This window comes from Pleurotus ostreatus (assembly GCF_014466165.1).
Source record: "Pleurotus ostreatus strain PC9 chromosome Unknown scaffold_7, whole genome shotgun sequence".
In the NCBI taxonomy this organism is placed as follows: domain Eukaryota; kingdom Fungi; phylum Basidiomycota; class Agaricomycetes; order Agaricales; family Pleurotaceae; genus Pleurotus; species Pleurotus ostreatus.
In genome coordinates, this window is record NW_023503162.1 from 944111 (window position 1) to 966242 (window position 22132).

The window sequence follows — 22132 nt, forward strand, 5'->3', positions numbered from 1 at the left end:
TAAAATGTCGTCTGGATCTCAGGGAGCTCGGAAACGGAAGAGGACTGTCTGCGCAGGGCCTCAGCGTTCCTGTACGCACTTCCGTTCCCTCACAAGATCACATTCAGCCCGAAGCTCACCGAAGTTGTTTCTCTCAAGTTGGAGGCTACACTGCAGAGGGCGTTGCAGCATTGGTCGGCTCTTGCTTTATCACGACTCCGGCAACTAGAGCATCCGGAGCATTCATGCGAAGCGGTTTGCGACACCGGAAGATCTCATAGCGGATAGGATGTGATAATATAGTGCTGAATATGTAAATACTAATTGGGAAGTATCCCGAACCACGTTGAACCACGCACTCAACTATCCCGGGGCATGCCGATTATAAAATGTTTATTAGAAGTTTACGAATGAGACAAAGTGGAACGGAACAGCTCGATCAAAGGTACAACCCCTCCGGAGTGCCCTCGTTCTTCCGATAAAGTACCTGATGACGCCAAGTCAACGAGTGGAGTGCGGGGAGAATGCGGGGTACTAACCTTCTCGCGAGCAGACGTGAAATCTGCCTTTGTGACCCGCATACGCCGCTCTCTCAGAGCAAGCAGTCCGGCTTCCGTGCAAACAGCCTTGATATCAGCTCCCGACAGGTCGTCCTTCATCATGACGAACTCCTCCAGGTCGACATCTTCGTTCAGGCTCATCCGCGATGTATGCAATCTACAAGAAATTAGGATGAACAACGGTGGGGCAGGGAAAACATCCACGAATAAACCCACCGGAAGATGTGTCGCTTTGTCTTCACGTCAGGGAGAGGGAACTCTATTTTACGATCTATTCGGCCAGGTCGAATGAGGGCGGGGTCCAGCGAGTCTATCCTGTTCGTGGCCATGATGACTTTGACGTCGCCGCGAGTATCGAATCCGTCTAGTTGATTGAGAAGCTCCAACATGGTTCGCTGGATTTCGCGTTCACCACCAGATGTGGAGTCGTAACTGAAATCAAATCAGTTCAAAATCTCACGTATTTACGTTCAACATTCTTACCGTTTTGTTCCAATAGCATCGATTTCGTCAATGAACACGATACTCGGCGCGTGCTCCTCAGCCACTCGGAAGAGTTCTCGGACGAGCTTAGGACCGTCACCAAGGTACTTCTGGATAAGTTCTGACCCGACGACACGAAGGAAAGTGGCAGAAGTTTGATTTGCAACGGCCTTGGCAAGGAGCGTCTTTCCTGTACCGGGGACGCCATAAAGGATAACACCCTTCGGAGGTCTGATGCCCATTTCCTCATAAAGTTCGGGGTGAGTGAGAGGCAATTCGACGGATTCCTAAATATCAAATTAGCGGGGAAATGCTTGGAGGAGAGGCACAAACCTTGATCTCCTGTATCTGTGTCTCTAAACCACCAATATCCGCATAGCTCTCCGTCGGTGCCTTGTCGAGCTTCATAATGCTCACCAACGGGTCCGCATCATCTTGCAAGACACCGACGATGCCCTGTGTCTTATGGTGGAGGAGCACCTGACAGCCTGGCTCCAGTAGGTCCTTGTCGACATACGACATTATCGAGACATAGTACTCCGGGCCAGACGCCGTGCTGATAATTGCATGGTCGTCGTCGATAATCTCTTCCAGAGTTCCAACCGCCATCGGACTTCCACGCAAATCATCAACCTTCGACCTGTCCTGCTCATTCTTCTCCTCCCTCGTTCCTTCGGGCTTCAACCTCTCTTGGTTCTGCACGAACTCTTCCTCTAACAGGAGATAGTCCTTAATCCGCTCCGACTTCAGCAGTTTCAATCGGCACCGCGTAGTGGGGAAGACGGCGGGCAGTTTGGATGCTGCGGCAGGACCTTTTCTCTTCTTCTTTCCGACGCGAGTGGGGAGGGGCGGCTCCCATTTCTTCTTCTGTGGTTGGTCTTTCTGGTCTTTATCCTTCTTGTCTCCCTGATTGCCGCCAGGAGCTCCCTGGCCCAGTCCTGATGGTGTATTTCCCTGCGCAATGTATCAGACATCTGTGGTTCTTCGAATTAGACCTCTGCTCACCATTGTATGAGATTTCGCGGTGTGATGGCGAAAAGTGAGAGGAAGTGGACTTGAAGACGCGTACGCCTGCCAAAACGGGCATTCAGTGATTTGTTACGTAAGCTAGCATTGGCGACGTGACGGCGTTCTCCCTTGTGAAGCGTGGCAAGTCAAAACCATACATTGACCATGGACCCGGCGAAGACACCTCTCACAGCGAGCTCGCAGTTCATCCAAGCTGGTAAATATTGAAGTGACTATGGGGGAGCAATGCTGAATTCCCTTCCCAGACGACGACGACGATTCGGACGAGGAGAACATCCCGGGGTTCACGCATCCTGGCTTGCCGCAGTCTCCTCAACCCGACAAAGGGAAAGGCAGATCAAGAGAGCCAGAACAACTAGCGGAACCTTCTGGCAATGGTAGCATGGCAAGTCCGATGCTGTCTGGGAACATTGGAAGTACGCCTGCCGGTGCACCGAGACCAAACAGACGAACAGTGGGCGGCGTTCAAGTCGAGACGCGGTATGCTTGTTTTGAAATATTGCGAATAGAATTGTTGAGGCTGACCAGCTGTCCTGCAGATATACTGGTGTGGATACACTGGATGAACCCGTTTCCACAACTATCGTACGTTGATAACATATTAGAAGTGATTGGACATGTTCTAATTGTTTGTAGGCACGCGATTTAATGTCTGTCTACTCTAAAATTGTGCAGGTTCTCTACCCTCGGAAGGCTACTGGTCGTGAAGTTCTCAGGTAGGAGCTTTATCACTGTGATTCGGCGCCGAAACCTCAACAACCTCAAACAGGGACTGGGATCTCTGGGGACCTCTCATTCTCTGCCTCATGCTTGGTATCATGCTCAGCATCAACGTAAGTAGTAAAGCACGCTGGAATAACGCGCCTGGCCTCAACTATACTCTCAGGCCCCTGCTTCACAATCTCTCGGTGTCTTCACCAGTGTAATCGCTATATGCTCAATTGGTGCATTGGTCGTCACCGTTCAAGCCAAGGTACGGCTACCCTTCGTGTCAAATGCCAGGTTAATTTATATTCCGTATCTTAGCTCCTCGGTGGCCGAGTGTGAGTATCCCCCTCACTACCAAGTCTCGCCCCAACTAACGCCATTTCCTGTAGGTCGTTCTTCCAGGGACTATGTGTACTCGGCTATTGCATTGCACCCCTCGATATTGCTGCCCTTGTTGCTTGCTTCGTGCGCCCGATCTATGTCAGAGCACCTGTTGCTCTTATCGCCTGGGCTTGGTGCATATGGGGTACGTATAGGCGCATGTCATTTGGAGCCTTGCTCACATCACACCGCGTCAATCATCAGCTTCCGTCAACTTCTTGGACGGCACGAAAATAGAGCAGCAGCGCATTCTGCTTGCTGTTTACCCTCTCCTGTGCGTATTCATTATATTTTGACATATCGCGCAATGGAAGCTGATTGTATACGGTCAAAGGCTCTTCTACTTTATCCTCGCCTGGATGATTTTGATCCAGTAAATACCGTTGCTGCCAATGTAACTGATTATATATACCTTAGGGTAGTATGTCTACCTTGACACGGACGACCTATTCATTATCGCAAGTCTGACCTTTGGAATGTATAGTAAGGTATCAAGAACGAGCGGAAGCATTTGACAGCGTACATGTTACAGAGAAGCAGAAGAATAGAACATACGGACGATAAATTACGATGAGCAATAGGTAATAACGATTATCCAGAACGAAGTAGAGTAGCTTAAGTGAATAGTCAATGAGGGCACCAAGAGTAAACACAAACGACCGTTGTAGTGCGAACGCCAAAAAGACATCAAGAAGGTTAATTAATAAGTGTTAAGTGAGAGGACAACGTCTCTTGGGTCATTATTAACGCATTATTTGCGCAAAAGTTTCTCGTGGAGCAATGCGCTTTTCAAACGAGCACGGAGGTATTCTAGACGGGCTTCGTACCGCTTCATCAACTCTGCTTTGCGGTATCGTACATCTTCAAGCTCGCCGGATGATGCTGGCCGAGGTGTATTTTCCGGATCCGCTAGGTCGATTACATCCTGCGAAGTGCGTGACGGGTGTTCGTGGAGTGCGCTGAGAGGGAGATGGTTAGCACTCCTTGAGGGTTTGAAGGTCCCATGCATGCCGGGATGCAATGTCGCGTTCAATCGTGCGGGCATGGACGAAGAACTGTGAGGTGTGCCTTGGGATGAAAGCGATAGGCTTGAGGTCGAGCTCTTCTTCGTCGAGGCGGCGCGCTTGAGGGGGGACAACGGGCTCGATACACGCTGAGGTATCCCAGAATGCTGTTTCCCGCGGCCAAACAAATTCCCAGAAGACGAAGAGCGGGAACTCTTTCTTGAAGAGGTAGACCGTATAGAAGCGTGGTCGCCGCCATCTGCAACAGGAAGAGTGGACGTTGAAGCTGCAGTCTGAGAGTAGTCCCTCCAATCGTGTCCCGCCATCAATGCTAGTGGAGACGTAGGTGTCTGCACGGGCAACCGCCGCAGTTCATGTACTTGTGTTCGAACAAGGGTCGTCATTTCCAGCCCATTGAACGCGTCCAACAAGTTCTTGTATTCGACTTCAACGTGGGCAATCTCTTGTTGAATGTCTTTGCTAGTAACTAAATTGTTGTCGTTATACACATCCAACGGCAGAACGTGACGGCTAGATGACGGTGACAGTGGGGGAGTGCTAGCGGGACTATGGCGACGCGGATACCCGCGGCCTGGTGACGGTGGGGCAAGGGTGTTGATCTTCGTGGAGGAAGACGAACCCAGTGTGGTCCCAAGCTTAACTGGCGAGGACGGGTGACTCTGGGAGGTTTGTACAGGAAGGTCTGTCCGCACGGCAAGTTGTTTGCTTCCCTTCCGCAGAAGAATCCGTGAAACTAGGTTCCGCTTGGGCTGATTCGCTGCCGCCCCGCTACTGGGATCATGGGGAGACGTTTGATGGGACAATGGGTCTGCTTTCCCCGTCGCAATACGGATGAAATTGGTGACTCCCGACGGTCTTTTCTTCGTCGGGGAGATAAGGGAGATACGAGCGGATTCGACCTGGACGGATTGTGTTCTAGGTTGCGTCTTCGGTTGCGTGGAGGACGACGAGACCGACGCTGCAGCATCACGGTCAGAACCTTTCCTCCAGAAGCCCACAGCGCCATATGGGATCCACCGTGAATCCCCCGCTCGGCTAGGCTGCTAGTGGCGCCTTGATCATGGACTCACCTCCTTTGATATGCTTCGTCTGCCCTCCAATCGGTACTACAGGTGGTTCCCCGGGAACGACAGCACCGCTGCCAAACCGTTCAAATAGATTCTGACGTAGAAGTCGATATTCATCGTCGCTAATACAGGAATTCGTGGTCAATCAAGATTTGCCTGAGAAGGAGTTTCTTAATTGTGCTCGTTACCTGAGACGGCCCTCGGCGTTGGCTACGGCAAGTTCGTCAAGTCGTTGAGCGAGTGTCATGATACTGGTCTTGAAAAACTCATGAGGTAAAGGAAAGGTTAAAGAGAAGAGGACAAGGGGATGCGATTTGGGAATGTCAGACCCTTTATCGCAAACCAGCATTTCAAAACAACTGGAATTCTTATGCTGATGGCGACATCCAGCCTGGAAGAAGATTGAATGATCCCAGTAACAAATAAATGGAGATTCTTTGATTTGGTAGTATTCATGCCACAGCCTGCACAGTGCAGCCGCAACTGTGTGAATATCTGGATATTGACTATACGCGGTAGTCAAAGTCGTACGACGACGGTTTCTTTGCTACCACCACGATGTCCAAGGACCTCAATCCGAAAACGACCTCCTACGAGTTTCTGGGTCCTCCAGGAGCACTGTTCATCACCCTCGCGGTCCCAATCACGACTTACGCGCTTTACTTTGGATGCTCTGAGGCGTCGGGAGGGTGCCCGCCACCCAACTTCTCCCAATGGTCACCAATAATCTCAAGGTCCTTGTCTAATTCTGAGTGGTGGAAGGGGCTTTGGGACACTGAAGCTGCCCTCATTTACCTCGCTTGGTACGCGTTTTGCGTCGCGACATGGGGTATTCTGCCTGGAGACAAAGTCGACGGTGTGGTGATGCGCGATGGGCAGAAGAAGCAATACAAAATCAATGGTCAGTTTGTATTACTTTACGTGACTTAATATTGGCTAAGTTGACTTGGATTTCATGCAGCCTTTGCTACTTTCTTGTGCGCCATGGGCGTGACCTCGGGTATCATTATTCGATATGGACCCCAATCCTTCACTTTCTTCTACGACAAATGGCTCGGATTCGTGACCGCCTCGATTGCTATGTCAGTATTCCAAGCCCTCTACGTTTACATCGCGTCTTTCAAGGCAGGGAAGCTACTGGCCCTAGGTGGAAATTCTGGGAATTTCATCTATGATGTACGTCGCTTTGTAGCGTTAGAGCTTGCGTTTTGACACCCCCGTAGTTCTTCATTGGACGTGAATTGAACCCTTCCATTGGTTCCTTCGACATCAAGTCCTTCAACGAGCTTCGTCCTGGACTTATCTTATGGGCGCTCATTGACGTTGGCATGGCCTGTGAGCAGGCTACGCGTCGTGGCGGCCTTGACAAGATCACCGACTCCATGTGGCTCGTCCTCGCGTTCCAGATTTGGTACGTTGCAGATGCGTTATATAACGAGGTTCGTATCAGTACTTCACGTTACTTCTCATGAATAACCCACACCTCGTTTTCAGACTGCCATCTTCACCACAATGGACATCACCACCGATGGTTTCGGCTTCATGCTTTCCGTCGGTGACCTTGCTTGGGTTCCCTTTGTCTACTCTCTGCAAGCCCGCTACCTCGCGTTTAACCACGTGGAACTCGGCCCAGTGAAAGTCGCTTTGATTTTGATCGTCAACCTCACTGGTTACTACATCTTCAGAGACTCGAATGGCGAGAAGAATGATTTCAGGAATGGAAAGAACCCAAAGAGTAAGTATCGCTGTAATTTCCCAGTGATAAGCGAATTAATAGTGCTCCTGAATTATTAGACTTGAAGTTCTTTACTACGAAGAGCGGTTCCAAATTGCTTACATCGGGCTGGTGGGGTCGCTCAAGACACCCGAATTACCTGTACGTTTATTTTACACAATATCCATCTCTATCACTGACCTATTCTCCAGCGGCGATGTCCTCATGGCTCTCGCATGGTCTCTACCCACCGAGTTCAATACCCCCATCACATACTTCTACGTTATCTACTTCTCCGTCCTCCTCATCCATAGGCAGCGAAGAGACGACGAGAACTGCGAAAAGAAGTATGTGTTGCTTCCTCCTTTTCTACGGAGCGTTCCTTGCTGATCAAAGTCATCGGTGTAGATATGGCGAAGACTGGGAGAAGTACAAGAAGATGGTTCCCTATCGCATTATACCTTACATTTACTAAATACTCCAAGCTTACGACCGCCTTTCTTACACGAGAACCTTGCGATCTACTCTAATACCCTTTGTGTGTAATGAGTCCGCTGTTCGAGTGCGCCGTGCGATATCCAAAGTCGTGTATTGGTATGATTCATACAGATCCTGAAGCTCTAGCTTGACACATTGACGGTCCAGGCATAGTAAGCCCTCTTCTAAATTAAAGATTCCTAATCATGTTGATATAGCACTTGGAACATTTCTACCCTAACGAGGACGACTGAGATCTTGCAATGTATTGGTGCCTATTGGTGTACAAAACGAATTGAAGTATAAGGAGTCAACACATCGACATGGAGTTACATCTATGAAATCCTCTACAACTAGGCTTGGAAACAATACAATATATACGATCTATACAGGACAGGATGTGAGGCGTGACGGTCCAGCCGCTGCGAGTCCTCTTCTATAATTTGGATCCTTATGAGTGTATCGGGTCAACCGCGTTGTGTCGAGTGGGCTAGTGGGTTTAATGATATTTGCGGATGGCATTGAGGTACGTCTGCCCAGATGGACTATAACCAAATTAATGGTTAGATGAAGGCCATTCAGAAGCAAGCACTATACGAACCTTAGTTGACCATTTCTCCACATAGGCCAAACATTTCCGAGGCCCAAGCCATTGCTGTATGCGTATGCCACTACTCTGGAGTCTTTCTGAAGGAGGTCGACGATTTGATTGATGAAGGTGTTGATCTTGCCTTGATCGGTACATGGTATGAAGGTGTTGTGGTCTGCATGACATGAGGGGTAGATGTCAGACATGAATCTACCAGACGCCAGGACATCAAAGCGCACCGTTGACACAGGCGAACTCGGTGACCCAGATTGGTTTCTTGTAGGTGTTCCAGTAGTGGTCCTAGATAGGCACGCGTTGGTAAGGACTCTCAATTTGCGAAGTAGTGGCAGGGAGTAACTTACAAGATCCTTCTGGACGCCCGCCATGTTGTCCTTGTTGATGTGGATAGCGGTGAAATCCCAAGGCGTCTTGACCTTCTTATTGAACTGCGCCAACCACGTTTCGTCGGCTTGCTCTAGTGCCAGAAATTATCCATCAGTCGCCCCTTCTTACTGCAATTTGAAGTACTTACTGCACATCGCGGGGCTCCCGAGCTTGGTTCCCGAGGCCTTCAAAGGGGCGATCATCTTCTCCCACTGGTAGACGCCGTCGTCGACCGACATCCCAGCGGAGCCGTTCCCTTCACAGTCTGGTTCTTCGAAACCGAGGACGTAGGGCGGCGGGGAGGCGAGCTTCTTGAATTGGGCGTATCGTTTGGCGTCTTGTGCGTCCGCCGTGCCGTCGCCCCATAGCATGGGCACGCCGATGGGAGAGCCGGCCTTGCGCGGGGTGGGCGACCTAGGAAATGGGGTTAGCTTCTGAGTGCACGTCGGTTGAAACGGGCGTGTGCTCACCAGTCGTACCACCATCCGATGTGGTCTTTCAGCTGAGCGAGGGCATCGCCAGCAGAGAGTCCCGCCTTGATCCCGTTCGGCGTCAGGCTCGAAGCGGTGTTTGCTTTGGCGGGGCTGGCGTGTACTGTGGTGTTGAGGACCAAGTTGATGTCGGTATGCTTGCGATTGCAGACTCGCTTCATCGTTCGGCCTGCGAGCGTTGAAGGGATTGCGGAAAAGGCGGCGGCGACCAGGAGAAAATGAGTGAATTGGACCATTGTTTTGCGATCGGGGAGGGGAGGCGGGAGGAGGAGGAGGAGGAGAAGTCGGTTACAAGACTTCGCTCCACAATCCACCGCTTTATATCACTTTCTCTGCAACTACCCAAAGATGTTCCATTGAGGCTTGGCTCATTGTTCGATGGGTTCAGCGCCAACATCCTTTACCTTTCCGAACCGAGGACCTGTCCAAACTTTGCGCTTCTATTGCCTAGGATGGTCAGAACCCGTGCAATGCGGTGTCTGATGGTTTCTAGTGTCGCTGCTTCGCATCTCGGCATTGCTCGTAGGTCCACTCCAATGTAGTTTTAGATAAAGAGTTGCTTGTTTCTAGAACATAGTCTATCCTCCGAAGATGAGAGAAGCCGTTGGGATGGCGCGTAGAAAGCTGGCTCCGGTATCGTCTTAACAACGTGGGCAGCTGCTCACCCTCTGTCCCGACAGCGGAGATGAGACATAGCCGACAACCGCATGTATTGGAACAACTGACCAGAGTGCTGGTAGGGTCCTAGGACTTGGCCCGAAGTTAAACAGGCATGCCACTTGTGGAGAGCTTCTGTAGACCATGAGGCGAGCTCTACTTCGACATGGAATGGCATACGAGCTCCGTCGGTGATTCTCCAATAGTATAAGTCTTCTGATAGCGGCGGCGGCAGACTCTAGAACATACACTTTCCGACTCCTGGGGAGCCCCTGTGACTATAGGGTGAATCCTCACTCAAGCTCAAGGTTCTGCCAGCACCGAGCGGGACACATTGCGGCATTGGTACTCCCTGTAGACTGATTCAGTACATATGGGTAAGGTATATCTGCATGAATACATCGTAACGAGCCATTATAACACAATATTTCCTGCTAGATGTGGATGAGCCAAGGATCGGTACATGATTGCCATGCAGATATTTTGCTACTAAGAGAGCTTGTACTGTACTCACATACTGTAGTATCCATATGCATTGTACTAGAAAGGTCTAAATATGTCTCCCAGATGTGTAGCTAACTGCAAGAATGAGGGGTGCATTTTCTACCAATATTGCCCAACTGGATTGGATATTGAAGCCAAAGAGTTCATTTCAACCTAATAGGTCATATATATATATTAAGTATATCGTACTATTGTCCCATTACTCAAAGGCCAGTTGCGGGGCCACTCGTGTAATGGTCACTCGAGACGGTGAGGACTCCATTCTCTCTTATTTCCTATTGTGGATTTACTCTCCACATGTGTAGCGCGCCCATCTTGTGGTAGTCGCATCCAGTGATGGCTGCTTCCTTTGTTTTGTTGGAATCACTCTAAGTTTTGCTTCAGAATCTGAAGCGAAACTCAGCCATAACCAAATGGGGAAATAGAATTTCCATATTCAGACTTAGTGTTGAATGTCACTCGGCTTATGGACGGCAGAATCACCATTCCGCTATAGTACAAGCTGCACGTTACACGTCGCCTAGTCGGTGTCACAGCTTGGTGACCGTCCTCTCATTTCATCCAGTGCTCCCCTCGCTCTTTTGTCATCCTGCACTCTCTTGGCTCTCTACCATGCACTCAGATCAACACGCGCCAAGGACAATTCCTGATTCCACTTCCACAGACTCCACTGGTGGGCTGGTCGCAGCTTCAAGCAATGGCGATCTGCCTCTATTCCATCCGCAGCAACGAAACACGCCATCGACACGGTCAAAACCGCCCCGCCGTGGAATACGAAAGCATTTTCTGGGCTGGAAGCTTCTGGTACTGGGATCATGTACGTTTGACTGGACTATCCGATGGCAAAACTTGACTCTGCACTTAGGGCTCAATGTTTTGCTGTTTCTTTTACCCGTGGCGGTACGTCACTCTTGCGAGACAAGGAGGTTCTTGACCACACATATGTCTTAGTGGGTTATCGGCTGGGCTGTACCAGAGTGGGCGAGCGTGGTGTTTGCTTGTGAGTACGTCCAACATTACTGCGTCATCGTCGGCTGATATCGCGTAGGCTGCATTCTCGGTCTGATCCCGCTCGTCAAGGTTCTATCGCGCTCTTGCTCTTTTAGACACACATGCTCACCAAGGACGCTGTAGCTACACGAACTCACTACGATGGAGCTCTCGTTACGGCTGGGAAGCTCCAGGACAGGGCTCATCAACGCTACCATGGTGGGTTCATCTTCTAGCGCACAAAGTAAATTTTTGGGCGGTGTACTGAACATGCTTCTTATTCAGGGTAATCTGTAAGACGCCGCCTTTATTTATAGCATACTCGGGCTAATAGACGTATTTATATCAGCGTCGAAATCGTTGTGGCTGTGAGTGCATTGATTTATTGAATTCTATTTCGGTCCGTTGACGTACTGCAGTTTAGCGCTCTTCGACGATGTGAACTGAAAGTCGTCCAATCTGCACGTATGTCCAATCAACATTTTGAGGACCACTGAATGACTGTTATATGTAGTTCTGGGCTCGATGCTAAGCAAGATGCGTTCGTGGTTCTATCAGTGATTTCAAGTTGCCTGACTGATGATAACACAGTCTTGGTCCTTGGAATGTGCTTCTTCGCTGGTGGTCTGCGTTTCTCGGAGCAGGACTTCGATTCAAGTATGTAGAAGGATCCGACTTGAAGTATGATCTTAACTTCATTTCTTTAGCCGCCACCGGTATCAACTCGTCGTTGCTGAGCATCAGCGTTGGAGCTGTGATTCTACCCACAGCCTATCATTTCTCTCTCCATACTGCGTCTGAAGCTTCGCCCGACGAACGACGTGGGATTTTGAAAATGAGCCACGGAGTGAGCTAAGTATCTGATTGACATCGAGTATACGCTAACTATTCTTCTTCATTAGGTATCTATCATCCTGCTATTTAGTACGTTTCCGATCTAGTCTACTGCCTACCATTAACGGAACCACCAATCATCAATAGTTTATCTATCTTACCTTCTCTTCCAACTCTGGTCGCACACGCATCTATACAATAACGCGACTCTCACGAACACCCAAAGGTCACCCAGGCTGCCCAACGGGCCTGCTATGGTGCTGAAGCAGAGGAGCCCCGGGGGGACCTGGCGGCGCCGGTTCTCATCGGACATGGACTCGGTCCGGGACTTCGAGCACTTGAAGAGCAGCGAGGATGTCACCACGTCGTCCTTGTCCCTGAAGATGCGCCAGCGCGAAGACACGCTTGTGGAGAAACCGAGCAAGATGTACTCTGCACCGATGATGTCTCGGTCCGAGACGACCCTCGCGGGGAGCAGTACGTTGGAGCTGAACGAGAAGGCGTATTCTGCGGAAGGCGGGGTTAAGCCGACTGTGCGGCTGGTCAACGAGAAGGGCTCGGTTAAGGATGTGCGAAGGGAGGGGTCGTTGGATAGCGTTGACAGTTCTACGAGCGAGGAGGCTGAATGGAGACCGCGGATACTGAGCCCTGTAGTGGAGGTGACTTCGAGGGAGGAGCGCAGTCAGGCAGCAACGCAAGAAGATGTGCAACGCGAGGAGGAAGACGAGGTCCCTCGGCTCAGTATATTCCTGACCATCGTGACGCTTGTTGTCGTAACCATCGTAAGTGCGTTCTCCGGCATCGGTGGGCCTGATGCTCTGACGCGTATATGGCGATGCAATAGTTGGTTGTCGTTACAGCTGATAGTCTGGTAGAAACTCTCGACGAGATATCCAAGTCCGTCAGTAAACAGTGGATTGGGCTCATCCTGCTCCCTGCTGTAACGTCAGTCGCAGGTACGTCCAGACCTCTGCATCCAACTGACTCCAAAATAACAATGGTAATCCGGCAGAGATGGTGACAGCGGTTAATGTATCGGTGAAGGATCAGCTAGCATTCTCCATTAATTTGGCTGTAGGCTCGACGATTGTGAGTGCCCCTCTTCCTAGAGTCCCCACTTACCGTGGCTTAAATGACTTTGGATAGCAAACTGCTCTCTTCGTCATTCCGTGAGTATACGAACTATCTGACTACTGCGCAACGGCTGAATAGCGGCTAGATTGATGGTCTGTGTCGGGTGGGCGATGGAAAAGCCGATGTCTCTCCTATTTGACCCCTTTGAATCAGTTGTAAGTCTGACGATTTCCGGCTACTTTTCCGAGTCTGATTTGCGATGTACATATTCAAGGTGTTGTATATCGCTGGTAAATCTTTTTCGCGCTAAGTATCCCTGACGAGTGTACTGATCATGGTATATGTCATTAGTTCAGACAATGTCCTACGTCGTGGCCGACGGCAAGTCGAATTGGCTGGAGGGCATGATCTTGATCTGTAGGTGCTTTTAATTGATGCCCTGATGAACTTCTGAGCCAGGACATCTTTCAGGTCTTTATATGACTATCGGCGTGGCATTCTGGTATTACCCTGGTGCCAACCTCCCGATCTCGTTGACGACCTGTTGAGCTTTGGACTCGGACTTCACACGATTACGTTCTAGAATCTAGAATACATGGCACAACCGAACTGATCTATACTTCTATAACTCTCACTACGGATACGGATATCTTTCTATAGTACTCGCACGTAGCCAGCCGCCTTTAGAATGGCGGACTGGGTACGACTTCGGATGTAGCATATTATTCCCGACATTATATACCTCGTATACAGGCTAGCTATCCTACATTACATGTACTCTTTGATTTTGTACTAGAACATTTCGATTCACGCTTCTTCCGAAGAGATCACAACGTTAACAGGAAGGTAAGCAAGATTGATGATGTGATTGTAGATGCAAGTGTCTTTCGATGCATTGTTCTATTTTGCGTTGTCTATTACAACGGGCCTGCATACGTGATACAGTGTCTTACACAGCGATCAAAAGGATGGGATGCCGTTTGTGATGTTGAAGGTAAGGGGCGGGTTAGGAACTATGGGGAGTTGGCCTGCGAAGCTGGCAGCCATCAAATCCGCAACCATACTGATACATGAAGAATGAGCCACTGTTCCACATGACTAGGGTTTCACGTACCGGCCGAAAACGATGGTTCCATTGACATTCAAGTCTGCAAGCAATTTCCGTGAGTCATGAGCCGACGAGGCAGCAGAGAAATAGTACACACGCGTGTTGTCGTCTACAACGAATTGTTAACACAGGCAACAAATGTCGAGGTGATGAACTTACCAGGGAGCCTGTTCAACCGATGAGCAGCATCAGGTCCAATGGCTTCGACGTATTCGATCGACTTTGCGTGGAGATCTAGCAAGTGAGTTTGCTTCTGTTGAGAGATCAGAATAGTTTCTGCAGAGATATGAGCGTGGTTGTTCATGTCGTAGATTTACGACCACGCATACCATCTGCCCAAGGTCCTAGTTGATCACTGATCGTTCCGTCCGAATTGAAGCTTCTTCTAGTTAAACTTGTGACTAGCACTGGCTCTGCTCCTAGAGACCTGATCGTGTCGACCATTACGGTCATGTTAGCCCCCATAGATTCAGGAGGTGCAATCTTTTGGTCGTTATGCCCAAATTGAATTGTCACGAGCGTACGTCGCTGTTTAGCCACCTCGCTCCGAATAAACGACAGAGATATATCCCAGAAGCCGTCGGCGACGAAGCTGCCGGTTGTTGCGCCGTTGTGGGCCGTATTGATGCAAGCGGTGCCTTCAACCAGCGAAGCGCAGAACCCGTTGCCCCATCCACCCGAGTTGGGTGTCGTACTGAGGACAATTGATAATAAGCTGCGAACTCAGGAGGGGAGTATAAAACAGACCCGTTGGCGGTGGTACTATCTCCTACCAAGACGAAAGACGTGCCCGCGCCGTACGCGGACAAAGCAGATATCGCAAGTACAACATACATAGAAAGGAGCATCATCGCGACGTCAATGAGTTTTGAATACCGAGTGGTGGGGTCGTCTCGGACCACCACCCCCGTCGTTAATATATCTTTCACAGTTACGCTTACCGGGCCGTGCGGCAAACAGAAGTGGCATACGGGACGGGTGTACGACCAGAAGATCTGGTGATTAGTGCACTGGCATCACATGAACGAAAGACTCGGAGCCACGTATGAGCGTGGAATGTAGAGACGTAGCTATTCGAAGGAGCTTTATCGGTGCCCGCGTGCGCAGGCGGTGATCTAAATTAACCACGTACGCTGGAGGATAATTTATAGCAAGAACATGATCAGGCGAAGGACGACTCACCTGGCAGCCACTGGTATTCAGGGTTGCGGGTCTATCTACGTAGCGTACGAAGAGGACTAGTTATGACTTACTACAGATCATCGTCCAGAAGATACGATCCTATTTGTTCCTTCATTTCCTCTCTATTCATCTTCCTTACTTTCATAATGTCTGTGCTTGCATCGTCTATCAGGGAGGTCCCTGAGCCGCGAGAATTGCTTTGCATGCTCGCATGAGACTGGACCCACACAGGGAGGGGGATGGGGACGTCGGATGTGATATCATCGTGACTTTTGACTGAACGGTTTACGCTGCGGCTGTTCCGACCGGTTAAACTCGTGTGACATGCATAGCAAAGCGAGGGTGCGAGCGATATTCGATCGGTGCTCTCTTTTGAGTTTGAGTACGATAGAATCGATATCTGCGACTTCCACTGCTGGGCCCTGAACTGTGTAGGTCTGCGGGGAAATGTCATCAAGAGACTCGGTATCTTGTAAGCTCAAAGAATTCCAACCGTTGGCACAATGCGCAAACCCCTGTGGCTTTATCCTTGGGGGCAAGCTTGGAACAAGTCCTTGCGATAGTGGAGACCGTCGAGGGATAGTCGGTCTCGAGGCCGACGATGAAATCTACAGCAGTCAAGATTTGGTAAGAGGGAATTGAATGAGTGGCGAACCTTTGGTCAAGGAACCGATCCCTTGCTTTGCGCTCGGGATCGGCGTCTCTCCAACCACCGTCAAATGATTCCACCACGCCCAAGCAGTACACTCTTTCATGGTAAGGTCTCGCAGCGGCCGAATGACTCGTATAGTCATTTCCGTGCCAGTATGCCATTCCTCATCCACCTCTTCGCGTACGGCGAAACCGCCTCCCTGGGCGATTCCCGAGATCAGATTGATCGAAAGGGATGTGAGGGATGTTCCAAGAAGGAGGTGGGATGATTGAGTAGATCTAGCTGAATAGAGCAGGAGGAGTCTGATTAGGGCCTGTACACTACTCAAGAGTGCTGTTTGAGTGGGCATTGCTGATAGGTAAGCACGCAGGCGATCGAGGGGGGTAGAGAAATTTGAACTTGGTATGTCGCAGAGCAAAAGATCTGCGGACAATATTGAGGATGGATGTGGAGAGACATTTGAAACAAACGTGCCTTCTTGTGCGTTGTCTCCTCTTGGCTTGAATCCAAGATCGGACTGAAGAGGGACCCCACCAACCCGATCCCACCAAGAGGGATCAAAGGCATCTTCGAGTTTCAATGGAACGAACTCAAACACGTTATAGCTCTCAACGATCGCACGAATATCGGCGGTGCTGTCTCGCATCTATGCCGTTAGCTCAAGCTGAGAACTAAAGACAAAACACGAGAGGCCGCTTACCCCTGGGAATGCGTCGGAAACTTCCACATAGCAGACATACCCCGCCTTCCATACCTTCTCGTTTAGTTTTCGAGGATGATCCTTCCCTCCCTTGTTGTCTTCAGGGCCGGAGCTCCTGAAGTAGTTCTTCGCCACCAGATCCATGAGCACTGTCGACCCCAAGCCGCCAGAAAGGCCCATGGTTAGATTTCCAGAAGCCTTCAGAGATTTTTGACGGGGACCATCAAGCTTCTCCTTGATAGATGGCTGCAGGATCTTCCGAAATTTAGTGTTGACGAGAGGTAGAAAACATTCCCTTGTAGAGCGGTATGTGTGCGTTACTGATTTACTCGATGGCTTGGCCCACCTGCAGTACACCACATGCCGTATTACGATGTTCCCGACTCGTCCTTTGCACTTTACACACTCTTTGGAATGGTCAAACTTGGGACGACCTGAGCACTACAAAATTAGAGAGTAGCCAGACAGACTGATTGATACACACGAGTCATTAACGCATCGATTTCAGCAGCAGGATTACCACACGAGGTCATGGCGGTCTAAGCGAGCGAAGTCAGAGGCGAGTCGAACTTGAGACAGAAAGATCCAAGAAAGATCTATAGGCGCCCTGGCAGTCACGTGGGCTCATAAAGACGCGGCGATGGGCGCTTGTCATGTTTGTCAATTCCCGAATGTCTCTGCGTCACCCGACCATCGAACGACTCTTGAACATTTGGAAAACGATCCTGCTGCATTTGGCACAACGGGCACGTCAATACGGGACCTGGATCTATTCCCGCAGACTGTTAGGCATCGTGTATAACATTTTCCGACGTCTTTCAGAGTTCAGACTTTTGGGTGCGTTCAAACTTTAGTATGGTGTGGACGGAGCACTATATATTTATTGATGATAAGAAGCGACGCGTCTTGTACAAGGAATCGACGCGCCTTTCCAACCTGCCAAATCGCTGGCATCCTTTCCATTGGAGTTGCTCACCTTGGTTCTAGGCAAACTTGAACTCAGAGATCTGCGGCGTGCTCGCTCTGTAAGAATTATCCACTGTCTGTATCGAGCACTGATGACTGGTTCAATTAGTCTTGCAGATCCCTCTACGCTGCATCAAAATCGCGGACCATCTGGCTGCGTCTCTTCCAGCAACTTTCGGACTCATATGTCATTCCAATCATTCCCCCAAGGCCTCTGTCGAGTTATAATGCTGCCGCGTTAGAGTCGATGGTTCTCCAGTGGATCCGCGTTGATCATGCATGGTCTTCGTGCTCGATAGGGCAGCAGCCTCCTCGTCAGCGTATCAGGTGCCTCGAATGGCAAGATACTCCCTTCACATTGATCGAAGGCGGTCGCTGGCTCCTTACGACAGACCAATGTGGTTCGGTTCTGGCGCACGACTTGGATTCCCCCTCTCTCGATATGGGAACATATGTACTAATCCGACCCCAAGATAGACGAGATCATGCCTACATCACGAGTTTGTCCGTCTGTATCGATCGATCCTCTCCTACCTTAACATTCAATCTGGCGCTTTCATACGATTATAGTTGGGTCTCTTCCGTTGATTCATCTGTGGCAAAGCTGAGTCTGCTCGTAGGGCGGCGCGCGATATCCTCTAGACTATCTATATGGAGGATAACACTCGTTGAGACTACCGATCACTGTTCAAAACTTACCTCGAAGTTCATCAAATCCTTCTATACGCGGGTTTCAGTAGGTGTCTTCGACGCCTCTCTATTGCACTCGTTGTACGCTCGGATCGTTAGCCCCTGGGCCGTTGAGATATTCAATTGGGAGGGCTCGCAGTCTATGTTTCATGTAAAATCTCATGTTCGTCCGGAAGGAGACATGGTAAGCCCCACCTTTCACTCCTTACGTAGGACTAACATTGTATCACATCAAGCTGTCGGTACGATTGCTACCTGGTAGACGAATACTCACCGGTAGCCAAAGCTCAATCCACATTTACGCCGTCCCCGAGTGTGCTTACCATTCAGCGACACTTCCCTTTGTCCCTTTGGAGACCACGGAGGGCCCGAGTGCCCGCTCCAAGTCATATCTGTGGGGCGGTCAACTGGTTATCTGAAATTCATTCTGCCAGTTTGCTCACCCGGACTTATCTGTTAGGCTGCCTCAGGTTGCCCGCCCGTGAGTACTTGCGCTCCCAATTGAGTTGTGGATTTCGAGAATATATGGCTCATGGTATGCCATACTGGGTCGAAAATCTATAAAAATACTTCCGTTCCGAAGGCACAAATCCATTCCGAAAGCACGACCTCCGAGGCGTAAGACCCAGTTCCGAAAGCACAAGCACTAGTTCCGAAAGCACCATCCAGTACTCCGAAACCCCAACGGAAGCTGTTCTGAAAACCTGCAAAGGAAAATGTTTCACACACCCTCAAATATAACGCGCTGTACATAGAGCTGATTTCGGCGAAAGCTCAGCTTACTTTTGTCCGGCGGCGGCCTACAAATTGGAGACCACGGAGGCCCGAGTGCCGCTCCAAGCCATATCTATTGGCGGTCAACTGGTTATTGGCTATGAAGGACGTGAGCGGACAAAAAACCTAGGTATTTGGGAGAGCTGCTTGAGTGCATAATCTAACAAAGAAGTATAAACGAACAGATCTTGTGGTTTCGGAATAGTGGCTTTACCTTCGGCATATATGTTTGTGCTTTCGGATTTGAGCTTTCGGAATACGCCGACATGCCCCCTGAGGCCCAATGAGCTCCTATAAACCATCGACTCTTGATAAATGAGGTGAACTGCGAGCCAGCATGGCATCGAGGCATCGACTGACCCTGGAGCGCGTGCATATCCTAATCATCTTTCTAATTGGAAATGAACTAAGAGGGAACTAGCCCATGAGATGCGAATATCCTTGAAATTCATTCTGCCAGTTTGCTCACCCGGACTTATCTGTTAGGCTGCCTCAGGTTGCCCGCCCGTGAGTACTTGCGCTCCCAATTGAGTTGTGGATTTCAAGAATATATGGCTCATGGTATGCTATACTGGGTCGAAAATCTATAAAAATACTTCCGTTCCGAAGGCACGAATCCATTCCGAAAGCACGACCTCCGAAGCGTGCCGCTCCAAGTCATATCTGTGGGCGGTCAACTGGTTATCGGCGGTATATCTCCCTCATACATTAGTCCCGTTGGGAAGATATATGTTTTGTTGGCGACTTGTCAGCATATCTTTGCTCTTGCTGCCGACGCAGTCAATGACGAAATATCCGTCATCAAAGTGATCGATTATGCGATGAGATTTGAAGGCACCGTCTATGCACTTGGTCTTCACAGGACGCTCATTCGACAAGATTATATGCCTGACTCAGTCATTACATTGAACTTACTACGCGACCAACAATTTGATGTCAACGAGCACTATTGGAATGACAGTATTCATCGTTTCTCACCGACAATACTTGATGAATGGAGTGGAAGGGTAGTTGATTGTTCAAAGGACGGAAGAATCATCGTTGTAGATTTTCTTTCGTAGAGGCCACGCCTCGCAAACCACTGCATAGGGTTGCACCACTGCTAGTAGCCTTTGAAAAGAACAATGTCAAAATTGCCCAGAAGAACAGGGCCTTAGACTGAGCTTCGATACTGAAACTTGGCGCTGACAGTGTCTCAGTCAGATAGCAGGCATAGTCCATAGAGTCGGCAGATTCATTTATTGCACCAAATATCCATTGTCTTCCGTTGGTTAACGCGAATGAGAGCGAGTGATTGCTGGTGAGTTTCATCTTCTTCACCACTTCGATCCTGTTTTGAAGTCCATTCCTTTAGGCAAGCCCAGAGTTATAAAAATCAGAGACAGATACACACCCTGCCATAGCCTCTCCCACTGCTTGTGGTATATGAGCGCGCAACGGCTCGTTTGGGTTTTTCACCTCAATTATAACCAAATTTGAGTCCTTTTTCATATGACGTCGAGCGTTGAGGACATCGGATAACGTGCTCGCACTAAGTAGGGCTAAGACATAGTATAGTAATCAGCAAGATCATCAGGTGAGTGTCCAGAAGAGAAGCCTGTACTTGTTACTTCCTCAGCCTCTTCCGTAAGGTGCGGCCGGTCCCATTGAAGTGTAATGACCCCATAGTCGGTGGATCCTGTCAGAAATGTCGCCTTTCTCTTGTCATTGTTGATAAATGAAGCAGGCGAGTTCCCCGCCTTGGCAAGTGTGAGCTCGGGAAATACATTTGAAGACCGGTCAAGGGGATGGCAGAAAACAATCAAGGAGTAGATGAACTGGTTAACCACTAAACCACTGCACGCCTCGGTCTATCAAGTCAGTGTCACAAGAGTAGTTATGCACGACTTTGATGGAGGCTCACCCCACCACCGGCGTGCTTCTCCCACACCGCGATTGATTCTCCCAGAGGGTTGGGATCCCAGATCGCCATGGCATTCTGGACTTCTTTGCTGGCTTCACGCTCCATCTCGAGGAGGAATCCTGCAAAGGCCTTGCATGTTACGGTGTGTAAAGTAGAGACCCCAAGCCGTAGAAGATGCTTGTTCCTCATACGGGAGAATGAGACAGCCTGCAACGGGAAATCATCACATCTACAGTTAGCCCAAAGGTTCGGCACGAAGGAGGCGTCGTGGTGAAGACGTACCTGGACATCCCATCCTTCGTGCTCTTTGACGAATTTTGCAATGGATTTGATGACTTCCACTGTCTCTTTTGCTGCCGTTTCGAGGTTGCTCACCTCGTCCAAATTCAACACACCGTCTTTTACCAAATTAGCGCTAACACCTTCAATGATCCCTGCAGCTACCTCCAAAAGCTGTTGGGCGACCTCAGTCTCCGAACTTTGCTGTCGTTTGTGTTCTGTTTTGCTTTGAAGCGGGGGAAGCCCAGGTGTAGCTTTCGTGGCAAAGACCACATATTCATCACAAGAGGGATTATGAGTTGAATATGACCTTACCAAGTTCTTGTGCTGTCTCAGCTGTCTCCAGAAGCTCTTTGGCGATCTCGGTTTCCGAGCTTTGCTGTCGTTTGTGTTCTATTTTCCTCTGGAGTCCAGGCAGAGCTTCAGCGAAGGCTACTACATAGTTATCACAATAGGGACAATCGTGAGACGAAAACGACCATACTTGGTGCAAGTTGCGCTGGCTCTTGTGCTGGGTCTGAAGAGGGATGAGCGTCGGTAGACTTTTTGGAAGCCATGCGAGTGGAGCGCCTAGAAGTCATATTTACTCCCCGGTATGAACGAGGGGGCACACTGAATTATGAAGACGATTATCTTTTTCTTAAATCAAGAATCAAGGCGAGCCGCGGTTGGACGTGCGTCCTCATCGTGGTTCGCGGAGTGAATGGGTTGCGGATGGCAGATGTAGCTCACTCCCAGATTCCTATGATTGCCCATCGATAAATGTCAGACTGCAGTAGACTTCGACCAAACAGGAATATGACTCGACTTGTTATGGGAATGTTTTCAAGAATGGGGTGAAGGGTGAAGTGCTTATCGCGACCTCAAATCACGGTCTGACAAGATAGACGGCTTTGCACCCAAGATATGGTACTCTCATTGGGCTTCAAGTT

At 49.7% G+C, this 22132-nt stretch overlaps 9 protein-coding genes across 9 annotated transcripts; 3 read left to right on the forward strand and 6 right to left on the reverse strand.

The window, feature by feature from the left end:
• Positions 1-418: 418 nt before the first annotated feature.
• RPT2 (ATPase of 26S proteasome regulatory subunit 4) lies at positions 419-2030 on the reverse strand (the record flags this gene model as incomplete). Its single annotated transcript, XM_036779005.1, has 6 exons — positions 419-466; positions 519-696; positions 756-971; positions 1023-1309; positions 1356-1976; positions 2028-2030. The coding sequence occupies 6 exons, from the start codon at positions 2028-2030 to the stop codon at positions 419-421; spliced, it is 1353 nt and encodes a 450-aa protein (XP_036628394.1).
• Positions 2031-2195: 165 nt separating this feature from the next.
• PC9H_009505 (uncharacterized protein) lies at positions 2196-3517 on the forward strand (the record flags this gene model as incomplete). Its single annotated transcript, XM_036779006.1, has 10 exons — positions 2196-2247; positions 2297-2531; positions 2591-2636; positions 2688-2767; positions 2821-2884; positions 2938-3024; positions 3078-3094; positions 3149-3285; positions 3345-3414; positions 3475-3517. The coding sequence occupies 10 exons, from the start codon at positions 2196-2198 to the stop codon at positions 3515-3517; spliced, it is 831 nt and encodes a 276-aa protein (XP_036628395.1).
• A 374-nt stretch (positions 3518-3891) lies between these two features.
• PC9H_009506 (uncharacterized protein) lies at positions 3892-5479 on the reverse strand (the record flags this gene model as incomplete). The annotated part of the gene is made up of 3 exons (XM_036779007.1): positions 3892-5123; positions 5236-5354; positions 5421-5479. 3 exons carry the CDS (start codon positions 5477-5479, stop codon positions 3892-3894), a joined length of 1410 nt encoding a protein of 469 aa, XP_036628396.1.
• A 311-nt stretch (positions 5480-5790) lies between these two features.
• On the forward strand, positions 5791-7421 carry ERG24_2 (erg24, C-14 sterol reductase; the record flags this gene model as incomplete). Its single annotated transcript, XM_036779008.1, has 7 exons — positions 5791-6133; positions 6194-6408; positions 6456-6671; positions 6727-6967; positions 7027-7108; positions 7159-7293; positions 7355-7421. The coding sequence occupies 7 exons, from the start codon at positions 5791-5793 to the stop codon at positions 7419-7421; spliced, it is 1299 nt and encodes a 432-aa protein (XP_036628397.1).
• Positions 7422-7922: 501 nt separating this feature from the next.
• PC9H_009508 (uncharacterized protein) lies at positions 7923-9123 on the reverse strand (the record flags this gene model as incomplete). The annotated part of the gene is made up of 6 exons (XM_036779009.1): positions 7923-7968; positions 8025-8187; positions 8252-8312; positions 8375-8487; positions 8545-8810; positions 8867-9123. 6 exons carry the CDS (start codon positions 9121-9123, stop codon positions 7923-7925), a joined length of 906 nt encoding a protein of 301 aa, XP_036628398.1.
• A 1537-nt stretch (positions 9124-10660) lies between these two features.
• PC9H_009509 (uncharacterized protein) lies at positions 10661-13494 on the forward strand (the record flags this gene model as incomplete). Its single annotated transcript, XM_036779010.1, has 20 exons — positions 10661-10865; positions 10914-10948; positions 11000-11048; positions 11097-11128; positions 11183-11257; positions 11324-11331; positions 11388-11406; positions 11458-11503; positions 11553-11579; positions 11630-11695; positions 11746-11885; positions 11941-11962; positions 12020-12654; positions 12717-12828; positions 12885-12961; positions 13019-13041; positions 13092-13161; positions 13221-13236; positions 13298-13363; positions 13418-13494. The coding sequence occupies 20 exons, from the start codon at positions 10661-10663 to the stop codon at positions 13492-13494; spliced, it is 1800 nt and encodes a 599-aa protein (XP_036628399.1).
• A 412-nt stretch (positions 13495-13906) lies between these two features.
• PC9H_009510 (uncharacterized protein) lies at positions 13907-14905 on the reverse strand (the record flags this gene model as incomplete). The annotated part of the gene is made up of 6 exons (XM_036779011.1): positions 13907-14009; positions 14061-14094; positions 14152-14163; positions 14214-14330; positions 14384-14748; positions 14802-14905. The coding sequence occupies 6 exons, from the start codon at positions 14903-14905 to the stop codon at positions 13907-13909; spliced, it is 735 nt and encodes a 244-aa protein (XP_036628400.1).
• Positions 14906-15306: 401 nt separating this feature from the next.
• On the reverse strand, positions 15307-17121 carry PC9H_009511 (uncharacterized protein; the record flags this gene model as incomplete). Its single annotated transcript, XM_036779012.1, has 7 exons — positions 15307-15673; positions 15730-15844; positions 15892-16311; positions 16423-16534; positions 16589-16883; positions 16935-17022; positions 17073-17121. The coding sequence occupies 7 exons, from the start codon at positions 17119-17121 to the stop codon at positions 15307-15309; spliced, it is 1446 nt and encodes a 481-aa protein (XP_036628401.1).
• Positions 17122-20053: 2932 nt separating this feature from the next.
• PC9H_009512 (uncharacterized protein) lies at positions 20054-21781 on the reverse strand (the record flags this gene model as incomplete). The annotated part of the gene is made up of 7 exons (XM_036779013.1): positions 20054-20348; positions 20412-20559; positions 20622-20868; positions 20922-21128; positions 21204-21454; positions 21516-21635; positions 21685-21781. The coding sequence occupies 7 exons, from the start codon at positions 21779-21781 to the stop codon at positions 20054-20056; spliced, it is 1365 nt and encodes a 454-aa protein (XP_036628402.1).
• Positions 21782-22132: the final 351 nt, after the last annotated feature.